The sequence below is a fragment of the Engystomops pustulosus genome, chromosome 10, assembly GCF_040894005.1.
Source record: "Engystomops pustulosus chromosome 10, aEngPut4.maternal, whole genome shotgun sequence".
NCBI classification, from domain to species: domain Eukaryota; kingdom Metazoa; phylum Chordata; class Amphibia; order Anura; family Leptodactylidae; genus Engystomops; species Engystomops pustulosus.
This window is the reverse complement of record NC_092420.1, coordinates 28,657,458-28,674,730: the sequence shown is the minus strand read 5'-3', so window position 1 is coordinate 28,674,730 and position 17,273 is coordinate 28,657,458. Positions and strand designations below refer to the sequence as shown.

Sequence of the window (17,273 nt, the reverse complement as noted above, 5' to 3'; positions counted from 1 at the left end):
GCCCAGTGATGACGTCGCCGGTCGCTCGCTAATGAGTAGTTATCGTTTACCGGCTGTGACATTGACATGAGAGGGATGAGCAGGCTGTGCTTACAGCTCGGGCGCATTGCCTGGGGATGGGGCGCCCCTGCCCGCGTCCGGCCGGTGGAGATACGGCGGCTGTTACACACGGGTCCCCGGAGTCTGGCGTACGCAAAGCAGCTCTTCCTGGGCTCCTTTAGCAAGGTACAGTCACCGACATGTAAGGGAACCTGGCAGCAACTGGTTCCGGCTGCAGAGTAGCGTCCCAGCACTGATTCTGCAGAAAACTACAACTCCCAGCATTCCCTAGCGGTCTGTTTCTGGGAAGGCATGCTGGGAGTTGTAGTTTTGATAAAGAAGCACAGAAGAGTTGTGACTGGGATGGTCACTTTCTATAATGTCACATACATTTACTCATATAGTAACATATAGGTCACTGTGTAATGGTAGAGGACCGTGCTGTATGGTTAGTGGCTGCTGCCAGTCCTCGCTCTGTACTGGAGACCTTTGACACACTTGTACAGCTCCCAGGGATACTATGTCCTTATCACATGTGACATTTCTGTGCGCCTCATAGTGTATGCAGGTCACCCCTGCCAGTCATGTGCTGGGAGATTAATGGTTACCGGGGAGCCCGGCAGCGGTGCCCAGATAGAGTGTATATATATGTGCCAGGGGTGAAGTCTATATAAATAATATGTAGGGGGAGCGGTGCCCACCCTGCAGGACCCTTATCACCTCATTGTGCTGGTGCTGTGTACCCAGGGTCTGTCACTTATCTTCCCTTCGGGCAGGTTTTTGTTTGCTCTTTTAATGCATCCAAAACGGGGGATTTTGGCCAATGCGCACATGCGTTTCATGAGCAAAGTGTATGCGTATTGGCCAAATCTCTAGCTCCTCTGACTCGTGGACCTTGCTGGCCACTAAAGATGAGCGGACCCAATGTTCAGCTTTGGCCATGCAAACGTTTTGCCGGATTGGTGGCCGGACAAATGGACGCCCCTGGCAATTAGCCTTGAATATGATTGGTCAGTGGTTGCCCCCCAGGCCAGTCATAGCCATGGCAAGTTTCTATAGGCATTAGTTGGCAATATGTCTGGGTCGTGCGGCTGAACTGCAATGCCGGGTCCTCTCATCTCTACTACCCACAAGCAAAACTATGGCAATGAGTTAGGGTTGTGTGACAGGAAGACTCCAGTCACAGCCGATTCATTGGATTATACCTTATGCAGGGCCTGAAGGCAGGAGCAGGACTCCAGGTTCTAGAAATACAATGGGAATGAGTATGAGGCTCCCTCCGAGCCCCGCACCATGTATTAACCAATGAATGTTATTTTTAAAAACCTTATTTCTCTGAAGCGGTGACCGGCTTAGACATAACAAAAAGAAGATGACTGCACCTCTGCACAGGACAGGGAGGCGAGTATAAGCATCTGCCAAGTGTTCTGGTGGTTGATGTCCTCAAAAATTGGGACTGTGATGTGGATGAGAGTATGAATTATAGTAAAATGCTGAAAATGCAGAGAGTGTCTTTCTTATTTCAAATATTTCTATCGGTCTCGGCATTGCTGGCTATCTGTATGGCTGGCATGATGGTGAGACTTTTGTCACCGATGGCTCTAAATATTGAGAGCTGATAAATGGCCATGTACAGCACAGGAGGACCATTCAGGGACTGTTCTGCCCCTGTAAGGGTTCTGTATGGCTGTGCGGGAAGGATTTGGATGTATACAGGTGGCTGGGCTATAACTTTACTCTAATCCCAGATTATTGCAGCCGGTGAGAAATCTAGAAGAGGATTGGACAAGGAGCAGCTCAGGGCCATCACATCGCATCTACATCTATAGGTCTGTGTTGGAAACAGGTTATTTGTGGGGATGTTCGGTGTTGCTCTCCTACTGATTACAATATGGATGATTCATTGTTAAATTTCCGAAATCTTTTTAAAGGGTTTTCTTTACAGGATAGGGCCTAACTTGCTGATCGGTGGGGATCTTGGTGATGAGACCCCCACAGATCATGAGGACAGGAGGTCCGATAGGATAGCAGGTACCTCCGTCGGATCCCTTGTTGCTCCCCGAGATGAAGGCAGCAGACGGCCGCACGGTTCCATTCTGCCCCATTAATATCTATGTAGAAGGAACACAAAAAACAACAGGAGAGGACGGCGCCTTGTGTAATATTGTTAGAGCCGAGGTGTGAGTGAAAAGAAAACCGCTCACCTGAAGATCACTTGTTGAAATGCGGTTTGTAGCCCACTCCGGGGACGGGTTCTCAATCGTCCGGAAAATGTCTTTTCTCTAACCAAAGTGGAAAGTTGGCTTAGTCAAGCAGCTCCCACAGCTCCTAAACCACCGGAAACCCCAAAGTGAGGCCGGTATATACAGTGAGGTACGAAGAGGTAAAAATTGGGGGGAAGCCAACGTGGGGCGCTAAGACAATTCATATAGGAGTATCTCAATTGGTGATAAATTGTTGAAATTACTCCAGATTAGTGATTAACATGAACATAATTACATTTATTGAAACAATCATAACAAAAGTGGCATATACATAATTGATATGTCATAACTGATTTAATGACGCCATGTGTGACATCACCCTTAGTCAGGCTCCGTGAGCTAACTAACGCTCGTTGCTTCGCTTCTCCGTTCCCGGAGAAGACCTTCTAGTGAAAAATCGGCAACTTGTATGGAGCCGTACAAGTTATCAATTTTACCAATTATGTTTTAAATATGACACTCTAAATATAAAAATACACATATATATAAACAAACATATTTATTTCTCTCTAAGACAGGTTCCATAGGTTTGTGCTGTCATGGGAACAAGGATTATCAATAAAATGTCATTACAGACACCTTCCAGCTGATGATTGCAGCCTGGGATTCTCCAGGGGGTCGTCTGTAATTCGGGTGTCCTCAAGTTGGAGACAAGTTAAACATCTCTTGTAGTTTTGATTAATGGGAAACATTCCTGATAATATCAACCTCTTGTGCAAATCCTGAAGCAGTTAAATAGGGCGTCCAGTTTTCGTTACAGATATGTGATTGACATCTTTTAAGCCATTTAAATAGAACCCATCACCAGGATTTCCCCATTAAACTACTACTCCCCTCAGGTAGGGTATGAAATGTGCTCTCTAGAATTCCCTCTTTATATGAAATCTCCTCCAAAGTCATGTGAAAATGAGCAGAAAACAGTCATCTTCAGAGGCTGGAGTGGAGCGTCACTTTAGATGCCTATATCTTCAGTGTATATGTATCTTTCACACCCTATTAGGCATAAACTACAGAACCGGAGATACCGGCAGTTAGTGAAAACAGTGGGAGATGGATCTGCATCTCACTTTCCCAACTATAAATTTACATTCCTGGTTCTGTAGCTCCCAGAACCACAAGCCTGATGCGGTTTGAAAGAGGAAATTCCCATTTTTAACAATCTGCTGTAGAACCCAAGATATTAATGCCTAAATCGCTATTTCCCTCTGAAAATGACAATTTTCTCTTCAGTTTCACATAAGACAATGTTAGAGAAGATATATTGTACCCTATTTCAGGGTGCTATTAGTTTTAATGGGGCTCTAGTAGGTGGCAGGGTTCCTTTAATAGTCAGATTAGAGGGGTTTAGCAGTGATCTGACCTCTACTGTACACAACTCTCCTGTGTACTGCAGATGCAGGGCAGAGCTGGGTGACCCTATTATGTTGTGGTCAGGTGTCCTTGAGGCCGGTGGCCGCTCAGCATCTGCTGATATGAAGGACTTCATAGTGAATGTTGAAGTAAGGACACAAGGTTTTGTGTTACTCTGAAGTTGTGACCTTCACTTTCAGGAGGAAGTGTTCCCATACCCAGAGATCAGTAATGAGGAGCTGGAAGAGATCAATCAGCTTGTAGGACCCGTGGAGAAGTTCTTCAGTGAAGAAGGTAAGGAGATGATGATGATGATGAGGATGGTGGCGATGATGATGTATATACAAATATATATTTTATCTCTGTCTTACAGTCGATTCTAAAGCAATCGATCAAAGTGCTAAAATACCCCCCGAAACCCTGAAAGGATTGAAGGACCTTGGACTGTTTGGCATGCAAATTCCTGAAGAATATGGTAAGAAGAGGTTATTTATTCTTGGGGCTTTATGCAGCTTCTAGAATGAATTCTTCTTTCTTTCCCTGGTGTCTGGAGGCTGGGAGATGATTACTTATAGGAATCTTGTCACTTATAGCCTCAGGAACAGCTTGTCCCAGTATGCATCTAGTTCTAGAGCGGCTGTTTGGCCGGCAGACCGGTACTCCTTGCATCATATTTCTTTGATGCAAGGACTCCCTACTACTGCAATGTTCTGTGGGTCCATGTCAACGTTCCAAGTGTTTTTGTGTGTTATCCATTGCCTCCTTCCTTCCTAAATCAACTATTACAATTATTCTAATGAGCTAGAAGGGCTTTGGCGGTGTTACCAAAGCCACTCCATGCTGAAGATTGTCAGGCTGTTACACTGTGCACGAGCACTTCCATGGCTTTCACTGTGTAAGGTAATTATCAGGCAGAGGGAGCAGGGAAGTGGGGGAGACAGCGTAGCAGCCTGAGAAGCCGTGGCATAGAGGGTCTCTGATAATGCCCCCCCCCCCCATAGCCTTTCTACCACTACCATAAAAATCCATCATGATAAACCATAGACACTTGCTCATAGATACTAGCACTGTGACTGTGGTAATCTTCTTATATTTGTTATCCTTGGCCTCCTTCCTCCTAACATCAACTTTTAAAAGTATGCTAATGAGCCACAAGGGCCCTGGGGGGTGTTAGCAGAGGCCCTCTGTGCTCTGGCTTCACAGGCTGTTGCCCTCTGAAGCAGTAATTAAACACGGTGTACTCACTGCTGCTGAGATCACAGGAGGCAGAGGGGAGGAAGTGCCAAGGTAGCAGGGGGGATACTGTGCAGTGTAACAGCCTGTGAAGCTACAGCACAGAGGATAATTGGCATAATTTTAACAGTTCACATTAGAAGGAAGCAGGACATGGATAACAAATACAAGAAGATTACCAGTCACGTCGCCTGGATCTATGAGTAGGTGTAAGCATCTGTGTTAACATTTTTATAGCCGCTTAAAAACTGGATTCAAACCAGCCAAACGCATGGTAACATGCAAAAACGCATGTCTGTTGCAATGCGTTTAAAATTGCACCATGTGACCGCACCCTACAGCTTGCTCCTTGGCTTATCACATGGCCCGAGGGCTGGTCCTGCTTACAGATGGTCAGATGTATTCCTGCTATATCACTCATACAGACACATCTCTCATATCTAGCTACACTATGGTTACTGTGTCAAATACTACATGTTGTTTAAGATCCAGGCAGTCATGGCAGTCTATGTATTGTGTCACGCAGGAGGCCTGGGATTGTCTAACACCATGTACGCCCGACTGGGAGAGATCACATCGCTAGACGGCGCCATAGCTGTGACACTGGCCGCCCACCAGGCCATAGGGCTGAAGGTACAGTGTCTATCGATCGCTCCGTTCTCGCATTTAGACTTTGGGCTGTGTGTTGGCCAGGCTGAAATTAATTGGGTTAGAAATTCTGACTCTCACACAGTCACGGGTCAGGTTTGGTCATGTGACTTGGACCTTGGTTTTTAAATAAGTGGCGACTCCAGAATTATTATGAAGATTTATACTTATTGTATTTGGTCTTTAGTGCGGACCTACAGCAAAAAAAAAAAGTTTTCATAAATGAATAGTAGAGGTGTACCTTTACAAATGTCTTCTCCCTGCTGCTGCCTTGTCCCTCTCCTCAAAAATCACTTGAATCTGCCACAGATAAGTCTATGGAGAGGGGAGGGTGGAGGAGAAGACGCAGTCACCTTTTCCCTCACTCTGAAAGAACTTGGTGTACAAGACGTAAAATAGTTAAAATGACAGCAGGTACATGAAACTACAGTTTGTGCGTCGTAGTCTCTTCCTCCGGCCCTCATAGACTTCTCTGCTAAAAGCATTTACCGTATATACTTGATTATAAGCAGAGTTCATCAGCACAAACAATGTGCTGAAAAAAACCTAGCTTGGCGTATACTGGAGTCTATGAATAAAAAAACTGTACTCACTTTTCCAACGCCCTTTGCAGGTCCTATTCTTGCTTTGGGTGCTCCGTCTTCAGGTACCGGTGTGAGGCCTGCACCCACTCAAGTGGCGGAGCCAGCGGCGCACTAACAATGACGTTGGCAAGCGCTGACGACATAGTGTGTGCTGACCACGGGCGGGGACCTGATGACAGAGCCGTAGCACCCGAAGCAAGAAGAGGACCTGCAGTGGGGGGTGTGGAAAAGGCGAATACAGTCTGATGGGGTCATGTCGTGTGTTGATAATACTGCTATCTAGGTGTAACTGTACTCCCCTCCTCCTGGTAGGAGTAATCAGCAGTCTTGCCTTTTAAGAACTGTGTATATTGAAATGTAGTATATCGCTACCTCCCCATCTTGGCCTGACCCCTCCTTGGCTGAGCATTTATCACATTGATCGCTATATGGCGGCATTAGTCACAATCCACTTCCTATTTTTGTTAGACCTCCAGGATTCTCTGGACGGCTCCTCAGAGGATTTTGCTTTGTTTTTTGTGATTTCTGCTCCGGTGTCTGTCATATGTGGATTGTCCCCCCAGGAGCTTGTTTTCGGCACATAGCGAGTAGCTCATTGCCCCCAGTGTATTTCATATGTTTTTCCTGTAATAACCAATCTCCTAGTGCAGTGCCGGCCTAATGATAACGGCTCCAATGCCCTTCGGCCCGGCGTCCTGGGCAGCGCTCATCTTTCTCTTCTCCTCCGTGGGGCCTGTGTTTGCTCCGGCATTCATGTGTTGGGTTATGATGATGACTTGTAACGTTATTTCAGAAATGTGATCTTCCTCGCGCTCGGCTTCCCTAATAACACGGACACTTGATTTTATTATGATGGGAAGAGGGATGGGAGATTATCCCGTGTGAAGATTTGTAGACCGACTTCTGCTTTATTGTCATTTCTTCAGGGAATACTGATTGCCGGTAATGACCAGCAAAAAGCGAAATATCTGCCGAAACTGGCGTCAGGAGAACACATTGCCGCGTTTTGCCTCACAGAACCTGGAAGGTAGAATGAAGGGTTTATTTTCTCTGCCATTTTTTCTTTTTTTTCCTGTATATTTAAATGTTTGGCTATGAAGTAAGGGAGAAGCTCAGGATACGGCAGATGTTGTAGGATGGTAACTTGTTCTATATTAAAGGGGTTGTCCACTTTAATCACATTCTCCAGCAAATAATTGATCTGGTTTGTCTAATGAAAAGTTATAACATTTTCCAATATATTTCTGTATCCATTCTGTATGGTTTTCTAGATTTCTCCTTGCTGTCATGTAACAGGAAGCTTCATTGTTCATAAGCAGCGGTCCATGGTCATGTGATGTCACACAGGTGCACGGCTTGTTATAACACACAGGGCAATCAAAGCTGTATGATGGTACATGCACCTGTGTGACATCACATGACCATGGGCCGCTGCTTATGAACAATGAAGCTTCCCGTTACATGACAGCAAGGAGAAATCTAGAAAAAACATGCAGACTTGATACAGAAATATAGGAAAATTTTATAACTTTTTGTTATACAAACAATATTAATAATTAGCTGTAATGTGCCTAAAGTGGACAATCCCTTCAAGACCTTGCTGCAAATGGAGGTAATATTATTATAATTATTGTGCTCGCTGACTGAGCCCTCTCCATACAAGGTGGGACACCCGCAGCGAACTCCTGCAATAGGTGCTGGCAGTGATCACAGGCCATTTTTACACCATGGGCAAAGCTGGCGCCATATTGTCTTTGATTGTGGAAACCCATCCCCCCCATCGGTTGCATCCAGTTGCTTTGATTTCCAGATCAGCAGTAAAATCTGCAGTCCGCTAGTATTTCAGTATATGGAAAGAGCGATCAGACCTCCTAACGTTCAAGTACCATTCATGGTTTAAGAAAATTGTAAAAAAAAAACCTTTCCTAAAACAGATATAAAAATCAAAAACCCCGAAATGGAAAATGGCATCTAAATGTCCGAGCCGCCACTCTTCCCTAAATGGTAGCACTGACGGCATGAAAAGGTTATTGGTCTCGGAATATAGCGAAACAGAGAAACGCTTTAAAAAAAAAAAAAAATCTTTTGTACAAATGAGTGCATTACAACATAATAAAAACCGTACAAATTTGGCATTTCTGTGATCGTACCGACCGAAAAGGAATTAACTTTATTACAGAGCATTTATATTTAAACAAAGCCAGTCGGGTCGTTTTGGGAGGGGGGGGGGTTTAAAAATCTGACTTCCTTGTGCATGGCCTTTACCTACGTCGCTTGCGCAGTGAGTTTTTTTTTTTTTTTTTTTAAATACGCCCACTTTAGAAAAAAAAATAAATAAAAAACAAAAAACTATTGAGCTATTTGGGACACTACACCGACTGTCCATAAGGGTGATTTAGTGTCCCATATAGCCGTGTCAGGTTCCCTCTTAAAAAAATAAATTAAATTACAATCTAAATAGATTATTGTGCATTATCCAGGGTGTGGACCCCTCTGGTAACGCCCAGTTGTCAGTATATTCATACATTTTCAGCTGCAATACTAGTTATGAGAAAATAAGCCCTGGACACTTTCCATGGGGATACAAGTATATAGTGTACCAGACGTGCCCGGGGAGGATTAATATTTGTAGACCAGGGTATATGTAACTAGACATGTGGCTCCATGGATTACACTGCAGACTGATATGAATCGTCCCCCTGATCTCTGATATAGATATATATCTGTCTCATCGCTTCTTCTTTCTCTCCTCCTCCAGCGGGAGCGACGCGGCTTCCATCAAGTCCAGAGCCACGTTAAGTGAAGACGGAAAACATTACATCCTCAATGGCTCCAAGGTAACGGAGCCGTCACCATAGAATAGTGTAGACCAGAGAAGTGCTGAGATTTCCCATCTGTGGCACCGGTGTGTACACGGATGGGTGTCTGATGCTGACCATTCTCTCCTCTTCCCAGATCTGGATATCTAACGGAGGCCTGGCTGAGATTTTTACTGTATTTGCAAGGACAGAAGTAGTAGATAAAGATGGAACCACAAAGGATAAAATAACAGCGTTCATTGTGGAACGAGCCTTCGGAGGAGTCACCCATGGGAAGCCTGAGGATAAGCTGGGAATCAGAGGATCCAACAGTAAGAGGCTCCCCTCTCATGTGTGTAATATTAGGAGGCTATGCCGGCATCTGTTCTCACTATGGGGTCCGCTAACTTGCCATAGACACAGAGGTTGGGTGAGTCCAGGGTCTATGCATGGTGTAGAAGAGAAATCTTAAAGGGATGTTTCTGGGTATCTGATATGAATCGCTGTGGGATTGGCCATCAGTATCTGATATGTGAACACTGGTACCTTTCCCAAATCCGAGGCCTGGAGCTCCACATCCATCTCCACTTATATCTACATGGTTGGATTTTGTAATGTGTTTATAGATCTTTCCTGATGCATTGTTCCAAACCCTCTGCATGGACAAGAATGTCAGCAGCTGCCTCTATAGGGAGCTAAGTGCATATTGTGTTATGTCATCAGTAATAATGCTCCCTATAGACCAGGGGTCAGGAACCTTTTTGGCTGAGAGAGCCATGAACGCCACATATTTTAAAATGTTATTCTGTAAGAGCCGTACCATATGCACATGCCCCCCAGTAGATAGGTAGTCCAGTGTCGCGGATGCACACCCGTGCCCCTCTCTCAGCTCACTCAACACACCACTTTCCGGCTCCTGTCCTGGCCAGCGTGCACGCCGGCACTCACGGATTTGAAGGGCCAGTGCGCCGCTGATTGCCGCTGCCCACTTCCCGGGTTCCTATAAAGACCAGCAGCTACCAGCTAGGTAGCCATAGCACATGTCCCCCTAGTATATAAGTAGCCACAGCACATGCCCCCAAGTAGATAGGTAGCCACAGCACATGCCCCCCAGTAGATAGGTAGCCACAGCACATGCCTCCCAATATATAGGTAGCCACAGCACATGTCCTCCAGTATATAAGTAGCCACAGCACATGCCCCCAAGTAGATAGGTAGTCACAGTACATGCCTCCCAGTACATAGGTAGCCACAGCACATACCCCCAGTAGATAGGTAGCCACAGCACATGCCCCCCAGTAGATAGGTAGCCACAGCACATGCCCCCCAGTAGATAGGTAGCCACAGCACATGCCCCCCAGTAGATAGGTAGCCACAGCACATGCCTCCCAATATATAGGTAGCCACAGCACATGTCCTCCAGTATATAAGTAGCCACAGCACATGCCCCCAAGTAGATAGGTAGCCATAGCACATGCCTCCCAGTATATAGGTAGTCACAGTACATGCCTCCCAGTACATAGGTAGCCACAGCACATACCCCCAGTAGATAGGTAGCCACAGCACATGCCCCCCAGTAGATAGGTAGCCACAGCACATGCCCCCCAGTAGATAGGTAGCCACAGCACATGCCCCCCAGTAGATAGGTAGCCACAGCTGAAAAAAAAATATTCAGTTACCAGCGCTCCCTGCAGCCCCTCATTGCTCCCATGCTCTTCTCTTTGACCCAGACTATGGCGGCGATGGCACGTGGGTCGTAAAAAGGACGTGAGCAGCGATAACATCACTGCCTGTGTCCTGTGATCAGTCTAAGAGACACCGCAGCCACCACTATTTATTAGAGATCTGTCTGAGAGCCAGATGCAGCCAACAAAAGAGCCACATCTGGCTCCCGAGCCATAGGTTCCCTACCCCTGCTATAGACTATGAAGCTATGGTAATTTATTTCACACTTGTCTCCAGCCTAAACCAGAATGTTTCATAGCTCCCCCTACTGGTGACTGTAAGCAACAACATTTTTTATAATAGACACAGACAACTTTTCTCTTTTACATCTGAATTTTCTTGCAGCTTGTGAACTTCATTTTGAAAACACTAAGATCCCTATTGAGAACGTCATTGGGGAAGTTGGAGGAGGTTTTAAAGTGAGTTTTTTATTTGTGTTCATCAATAATTATATAATATACAGCAGCGACACACACATGCACATCTCCCATACAAGACGTATTGTCCAATCTGTACATGATGCTCTTTCTATGTGTTATGGGTTGTCCCTGCTCTCCTGCTGCTGATCTTTCTTTTATAATGATAAATTTCAGGTTGCTATGAATATTCTGAACAGCGGTCGCTTCAGTATGGGCAGCGCCTCGGCAGGAATGATTAAGAAGTTGATAGGTAATGTCATGTGGTCTTCTACGCCCATCGTTCTTCATATGGCCTCATTCATACGTTCAGCGCCATGGAGAGAAGGGGTGACCCCCCCCCCCCTCACCTCTCCATAGCAATGCACGGCATATGGGCCATAACACAGGCGATCCTTGTAGAGAGCGATACGTGCGGCACCATATTGGCTTGTGACCGTACATACGTCTCCCTATGATCGTGTGAATGCGGCCTAACTGTGATATTGGTTTCATGTAGTTTTTTTTTTTTCTATGTCTAAAATATTTGTTAATATCTTTTATTATATTTAAGGAATCTTCTTCATTAGTTTAACACTTTTTTTTTGTAATCTGCTCTAGAAATGAGTGCAGAATATGCCTGTACAAGGAAACAGTTTAACAAGAAACTCAGCGACTTTGAACTTATACAGGTAAAGTCATCCGGTCATTTTCAATTGTAACAGATATTCTAATATTCCCCCCTTATGATGGTGGATACTTGTATGTATATAATACATGCTCCACGTTAAAAACAATGGGAAATTGTTCGATGGTTTTCATGATATTTTTTCTTTTACTTGTGTGAATATGCTCGAAGTATGAGAATACATAACAATTTTTTAAATGCATTTCTGTCCTCTGATTCTTTAGGAGAAATTTGCCCTCATGGCTCAGAAGGCCTATGTGATGGAAAGCATGGCGTACCTCACAGCTGGAATGATGGACCGGCCCGGCTTCCCAGACTGCTCCGTAGAGGCTGCCATGGTAAAGGTGAGTTACAGCCTTGCAAACATTAATGTAGTAAAAAGCACAACTATAACACACTTATAGTGTAAGTAAAGATGAGAAGAGATTTGTTACTAAGAGTCTGACCCCATACTCTATGCATAGGCACTTTCCATGGGAATTTGCGAGACCTCTTACACATACTCATTGCTGTGGTTGCCATCCACTCCCACAGGAAGAGGACCCACATGCACAGACATTCTCTGCTTGTAATGATGGGGAGTCCAAATCTCTCCACATAAGTATCCAAGCTTCTATTTTGTGGTCCAGATTTACATGTTCCCCGCACACATCTACAATTCTGAAACCGTTCTGGCTGCATTTAGTCAGCACTAGGGGGATCTTACCGCATAACCCAGTTATAGGAGCAGAACTGGAGCAGTCGAAGGGCGTGTGCCCAATAAAGGAGGATGACAGAAGTGATCACTTGTACCATGGTCCCCTAAAATCCCCCCTACCAATATGTACTGCGTGCACTTGCACTTCACTAAGATAACGGGCTAATCTTTAGACAGGGCGGTAGTAAGCCCGTCTGTAAGAAAAATACATAAATCTATTATTCATCCCTGTGCAACTTGGTAATATGGAAGACCCCCCTTCCCCCATACTGATCTTCAGCAGCTATTCATTTAATTTGTTCACAGTTGATTTGGGGTGTCCTTCTGGTAGTGATATAGTAACATTAGTCGTCCTTTTTTGTATTAGGTGTTCAGTTCTGAAGGTGCGTGGCAATGTGTCAGCGAGGCGCTGCAAATCCTTGGAGGTTTGGGATACATGAAGGATTATCCATATGAACGCTATTTACGAGACAGTCGTATTCTCCTCATCTTTGAGGTGAGTTTTCTCTGTCTGTATCGGCCCGATCGTGTGTATATTGGATGGTTACTATATAGAGCTGTATGCTGGTGCTGTGAATATAGTAGGGGAATATAATATAGTCTTGGACTGGCATCTTCTAGCCATCACTCTTGAGATTCATTGGGGGAAATTTATCCGGCCTTCCAGCGCCAAAAAACTGGCATCGAAGCCCTGAAATAATCACAATGCCTTGATGAAAAGGGGGGGGCGCAGTGCCTACGAGACTATATTCACTTTGATTGTTCACATGGTTTTTGCACAAAACTACACCAGCGAGGAGCCAACGTAGTAATAACTAGCGGTGCAGCCCCCCCCGCAGGATACATGAGGAGGCCTAAGCCGCTTGATTTATCAGCGCCAGAGATTTATCATATGATCTGCCCCCAGCCAGCTATCAGGTGGTGGTATTTTAGATTGGGCCGTGTAAAGATGCCCCAGATATATCATCCAGCCTCAGTCTCTTGTAAAGTCCTAATTTTAGGATGGGTAAATCTGCCCCAACTTTCTCAGTTCCATAAATGGTTAACACACAGCGTTTTGTCTTCCTGTTTTGCAATGTAATTACGGAGCTTCCTTGGTTTCAGGGAACCAACGAGATCCTACGGATGTATATTGCCCTCACGGGGATGCAGCATGCGGGGAAGATTTTGACTGGTAAAATAAAGTAAGTGAAGGAATAAGATGAGTGATCATCACATGGCGGGAATATTTATAGCTGTGTACATAGTCTGTCACTAGCACATCGTACACCAGGAGAGACTTCACTGTCTGTATGGTGACATATAACATACCCCCCCCCCCCCCTTAGTACCTTTTGTGACTAGAGGCCCCCCAGATAACGCCTCCAGCATGGTAAAGGAGTGTTCAGTAGTCTAAAGAAGATGATGCTGGGACATCAAACGCTTCCTATATCAGCCTATGACTTCCTGACCTACCAAAGTTTCTTCTAACCAGACGCTATTGGGCACGGGTTGTGTTTCTGTGTTACACTAAAGTGTATCTTTCCCTATGAGTCCTCGGTCGTGTCACTGAATAGTAGGTGTGTGTTGTAGGTTAGGGTGGTCTCATGCGTGGTGGTGAGGGGTGGAGAGCCAAGGATTATGGGAGATGGCAGCCATGGGCATCTGGTACAACATGGAGGGGAGATCACCTATAGACACGTCACCTCCATATTCTCTAATTCACAAAATTACTTTTTTTTTTTATCAGGGAATTGAAGAAGGGAAGTCTTTCGGTGGCCTTTGAGATGATCGGCAAGAGACTTGGAAGCTCCTTGGGGAGAAAAATCAACTTGGGGTTAACTGGAAAAGATGGAGTCGTGCATCCGAGTCTTGAAGTGAGTGATTGCCGTAAAGGGTTTTTACCAACATCGAGAATGACCTGTCCCTCCTTAACTTGGCTCTGGGCTCAATATATACAAAGATAAAATATATGTATATGTTTTGAACTAATTATTTTTTTTTTTTTACAGTCCTGCTCTAGTAATAGTAATTATGATTTTTTGCCTTTCATATTAAAAGGAAAGTACAAAGAAGCTGGAGGAGAATACATATTATTTTGGCAGCACAGTGGAAAGTCTGTTGTACAGGTTTGGGAAGGTGAGAACACGTTTTCCTTATCTCCATATTATCTCTCATTGTTGGTGGAGATCCGCTTGGGTTTCTGGAACAAGGAAGTTGGCTGTTTTTTGGTTACCATTTACTTCAATGAGATTAACTTTTAATTGACCTCTGTGCTCCACCCCACTGGTCCCCAGCCGGTCTTGCTGTAATCTCTGCTGGACACATGAATCCAGGTGAAGTTCAGGTGCCAGCTAGTCCCACAGATATTAAAGAGGTTGTCTGAGTATTAAAAACTCTGCAAGTGTCATGTGCTCCTGTTTGTTTGCACAGCACCTCCATCCAGCTACTTCTGTGTAAACAAACAAGCACAGCGGTGAACGCCGGCAAAGGCAAGTAGTAATAACATTAGTGAACAAACAGCATCATGAAAACCAAGGAGCAAACCAGACGGCTCAGGCATAAAGTAGTGACCGTGTGTATTGCAGGGTTAGGGTTATAAGAAATTAAATAAATGATCCCTTCCTCTGATTATCTCATGAAGTGCTGTTCAATCCCTTATCCATAAGTTGGAACTTGCCTACCATGACATGGCTGCCTATTGTGAACGAAGTGTAACTAAGGGAAGCAGTCATGAGGACCAGGATCACTTTGGAGGAGCTGCAGAGATCCACATGACAAGCAATAGCCTTTATGGAGTAGTGGCAAGAAAAAGACATTTCTGAAAGCCATTTGTCCAGTTTGTAGGTTGCAAAAAAAAAGCTAAGAAGTGGACTGGAAGTGTATGGGAGAAGGCGCTCTCCTCAGATTACATCAATACCACGAAATCCAACATTGCGCATCACCCTGAACACAAATCCTCGCTAACACAGTTTCTAGTCTTTATGAGACTAGTAATTTTACTTTTTTCTGCAGATTTACAGTGCACTTTTAACTGGTGGGTGGTGACCAGCTGCTGTGACTCCCCAACCCTGCCGAATTCCCCCTTGCTAGAAATAGATTAGAAATTATTAGAATTTTAGATTTTTTTTCTTGGGTGCATTTGTACTGTACCTATTTTCTGCAAAGTGTGGTGAAAGGTTGGTGCTGTGACTGAAACGTTAGTAGAACCCTGGTAACTGGGTCCACTGACGCCTTCCTGATGTGATGTCTAATAACTGTTCATGCGCTGTGTCCTCAGACAGTGGTGGATGAGCAGCTGGCACTGAAGCGAGTGGCGGATATTCTCATTAATCTGTATGCCATGACGGCGGTGATATCTAGAGCGAGCCGTTCCATCAGCATCGGCCTGCGCAACCACGATCATGAGGTAAATATCAAACGCATCGGCTCATGTCCTCTGTGTATGTTTCACTTTCAGCTTGTGTGATTTCTACTGATTTTCATACTTTGTATCACGGCTCCTATCAAGGGCGGGAGGTGACGCTCCAGATATTACACTGTCAGGAGGGATAATGCCCCCTGTGCTATATCAATGTATATAGGATGTTGGCTGATCTGTCAGAATAGCTCTTTAATGTATATCTAGAAGAGCTGCTTATCCCCTATGCCCTTAACACAGACAATGAAATATACGTCCTAATGGTTCTCTCTGTACAGGTGCTGCTTGCAAATCTGTTCTGCTCCGAGGCTTATCACAAGAACTGCTTCATGTTGGCTCAACTAGGAAAATGTAAGAGGAAACTGCATGGCTGAACACTGTGATACACTCTGGAGGGGTATTAAAGGGATGTTTGAACAGCTCTGCAGCCCCTCATTATTGGGATGAGGGGGTCAGATGCTGCTTATAAAGCGATGATTCTAATTCATTGACGTAAATGTTCCCCAGGGAAGTGATACACGTACAACACGGTATTTATGATGGCAAAAAAAGCCACAGAAACCTAAACTTTTATTACTCTCCCTTTTTCTATGTTATTTGCGTCTTACCCCTCTTACCTGGATTAGTAGTGCACCATGCAGATACTTGCATCTAATTCATAATTTTTTATTTCCCCCATCAGATTCTCCAGCAAATCAGGATGACAGTATTAAGAAAATAGCTAAGCATGTGCTAGAGAGCCGCGCTTACACCTGTTCTCACCCACTGGACAGAACCTTCTGAGCTGCAGAGCGTCCGTACAGCGGCCTGGAGTGAAGGTGTCCTGGAACTTTGTACAATTGTTTATAACCCCATAATTTTTTTTTTCTTTACTAAACCTTGTAATAAACCAGAAACTGTGCTTATGTGTTTATTTATGAGACTTCTTGCAAATGTCCGAATCCGGTAGGGTCCATTCCCATTGGGGGAGACGTATGAACAGTGTTGCAGAATGACGACTGTCTTGTACTACACCAGATTTATCACCCAGCATTAGGCATAGCGATAGATCTGGCACAGTATAAGAGTCGTACTTTGTAGCAGGCGCAACATTTTTCTATGCAGACTTTTCCCATCAAAGCTGCAGTCAGTACTAGTGGGAAAACTGACTGAAATGCACCACATTTATTTAAGCATTTTAGAAAGATTCTCTTTTCTCTTTTTTTGGTTGCAAATTTTGAAGGCTTGTTTACTGCAGTACATTAGTACAGCACCAGAAGCAATGTCAGTACATAAAGCATCTAAACCAAGTTCATAGCAGAAATACTTGGTTGACCCGTAGTTGTGGACTTCACATGGCTTTCTTGTAGTGCTACGAATGATTTTTAATATTGAACAGTAGTTAGAAATAAAGAAAAAGCAAGGGCAAAATCTAATGTTCTATTCTCTTCACAGCTAATCTGTATGGCGTTG

The 17,273-nt window shown here is 44.6% G+C and overlaps 1 protein-coding gene across 3 annotated transcripts; it reads left to right on the top strand.

Moving 5' to 3' along the window:
- Position 1: 1 nt before the first annotated feature.
- Positions 2-16,722, top strand: ACAD9 (acyl-CoA dehydrogenase family member 9). Of its 3 annotated transcripts, XM_072127009.1 has the most exons (19): positions 1,426-1,440; positions 1,798-1,868; positions 3,854-3,947; positions 4,027-4,128; positions 5,413-5,519; positions 7,045-7,145; positions 8,877-8,955; positions 9,074-9,248; positions 10,987-11,060; positions 11,235-11,310; positions 11,658-11,728; positions 11,949-12,068; positions 12,789-12,917; positions 13,526-13,605; positions 14,151-14,277; positions 14,462-14,539; positions 15,681-15,809; positions 16,100-16,172; positions 16,504-16,722. In XM_072127009.1, the coding sequence occupies exons 4-19, from the start codon at positions 4,107-4,109 to the stop codon at positions 16,602-16,604; spliced, it is 1,542 nt and encodes a 513-aa protein (XP_071983110.1). In that variant the 5' UTR covers positions 1,426-1,440; positions 1,798-1,868; positions 3,854-3,947; positions 4,027-4,106; the 3' UTR covers positions 16,605-16,722. The 3 variants fall into 3 exon arrangements, with proteins under 3 accessions (XP_071983109.1, XP_071983111.1, XP_071983110.1); XM_072127008.1 differs by lacking the exons at positions 1,426-1,440; positions 1,798-1,868 and adding an exon at positions 2-225; XM_072127010.1 differs by lacking the exon at positions 1,798-1,868 and having other exon boundaries at positions 1,422-1,440.
- The last annotated feature ends 551 nt before the right edge of the window (positions 16,723-17,273 follow it).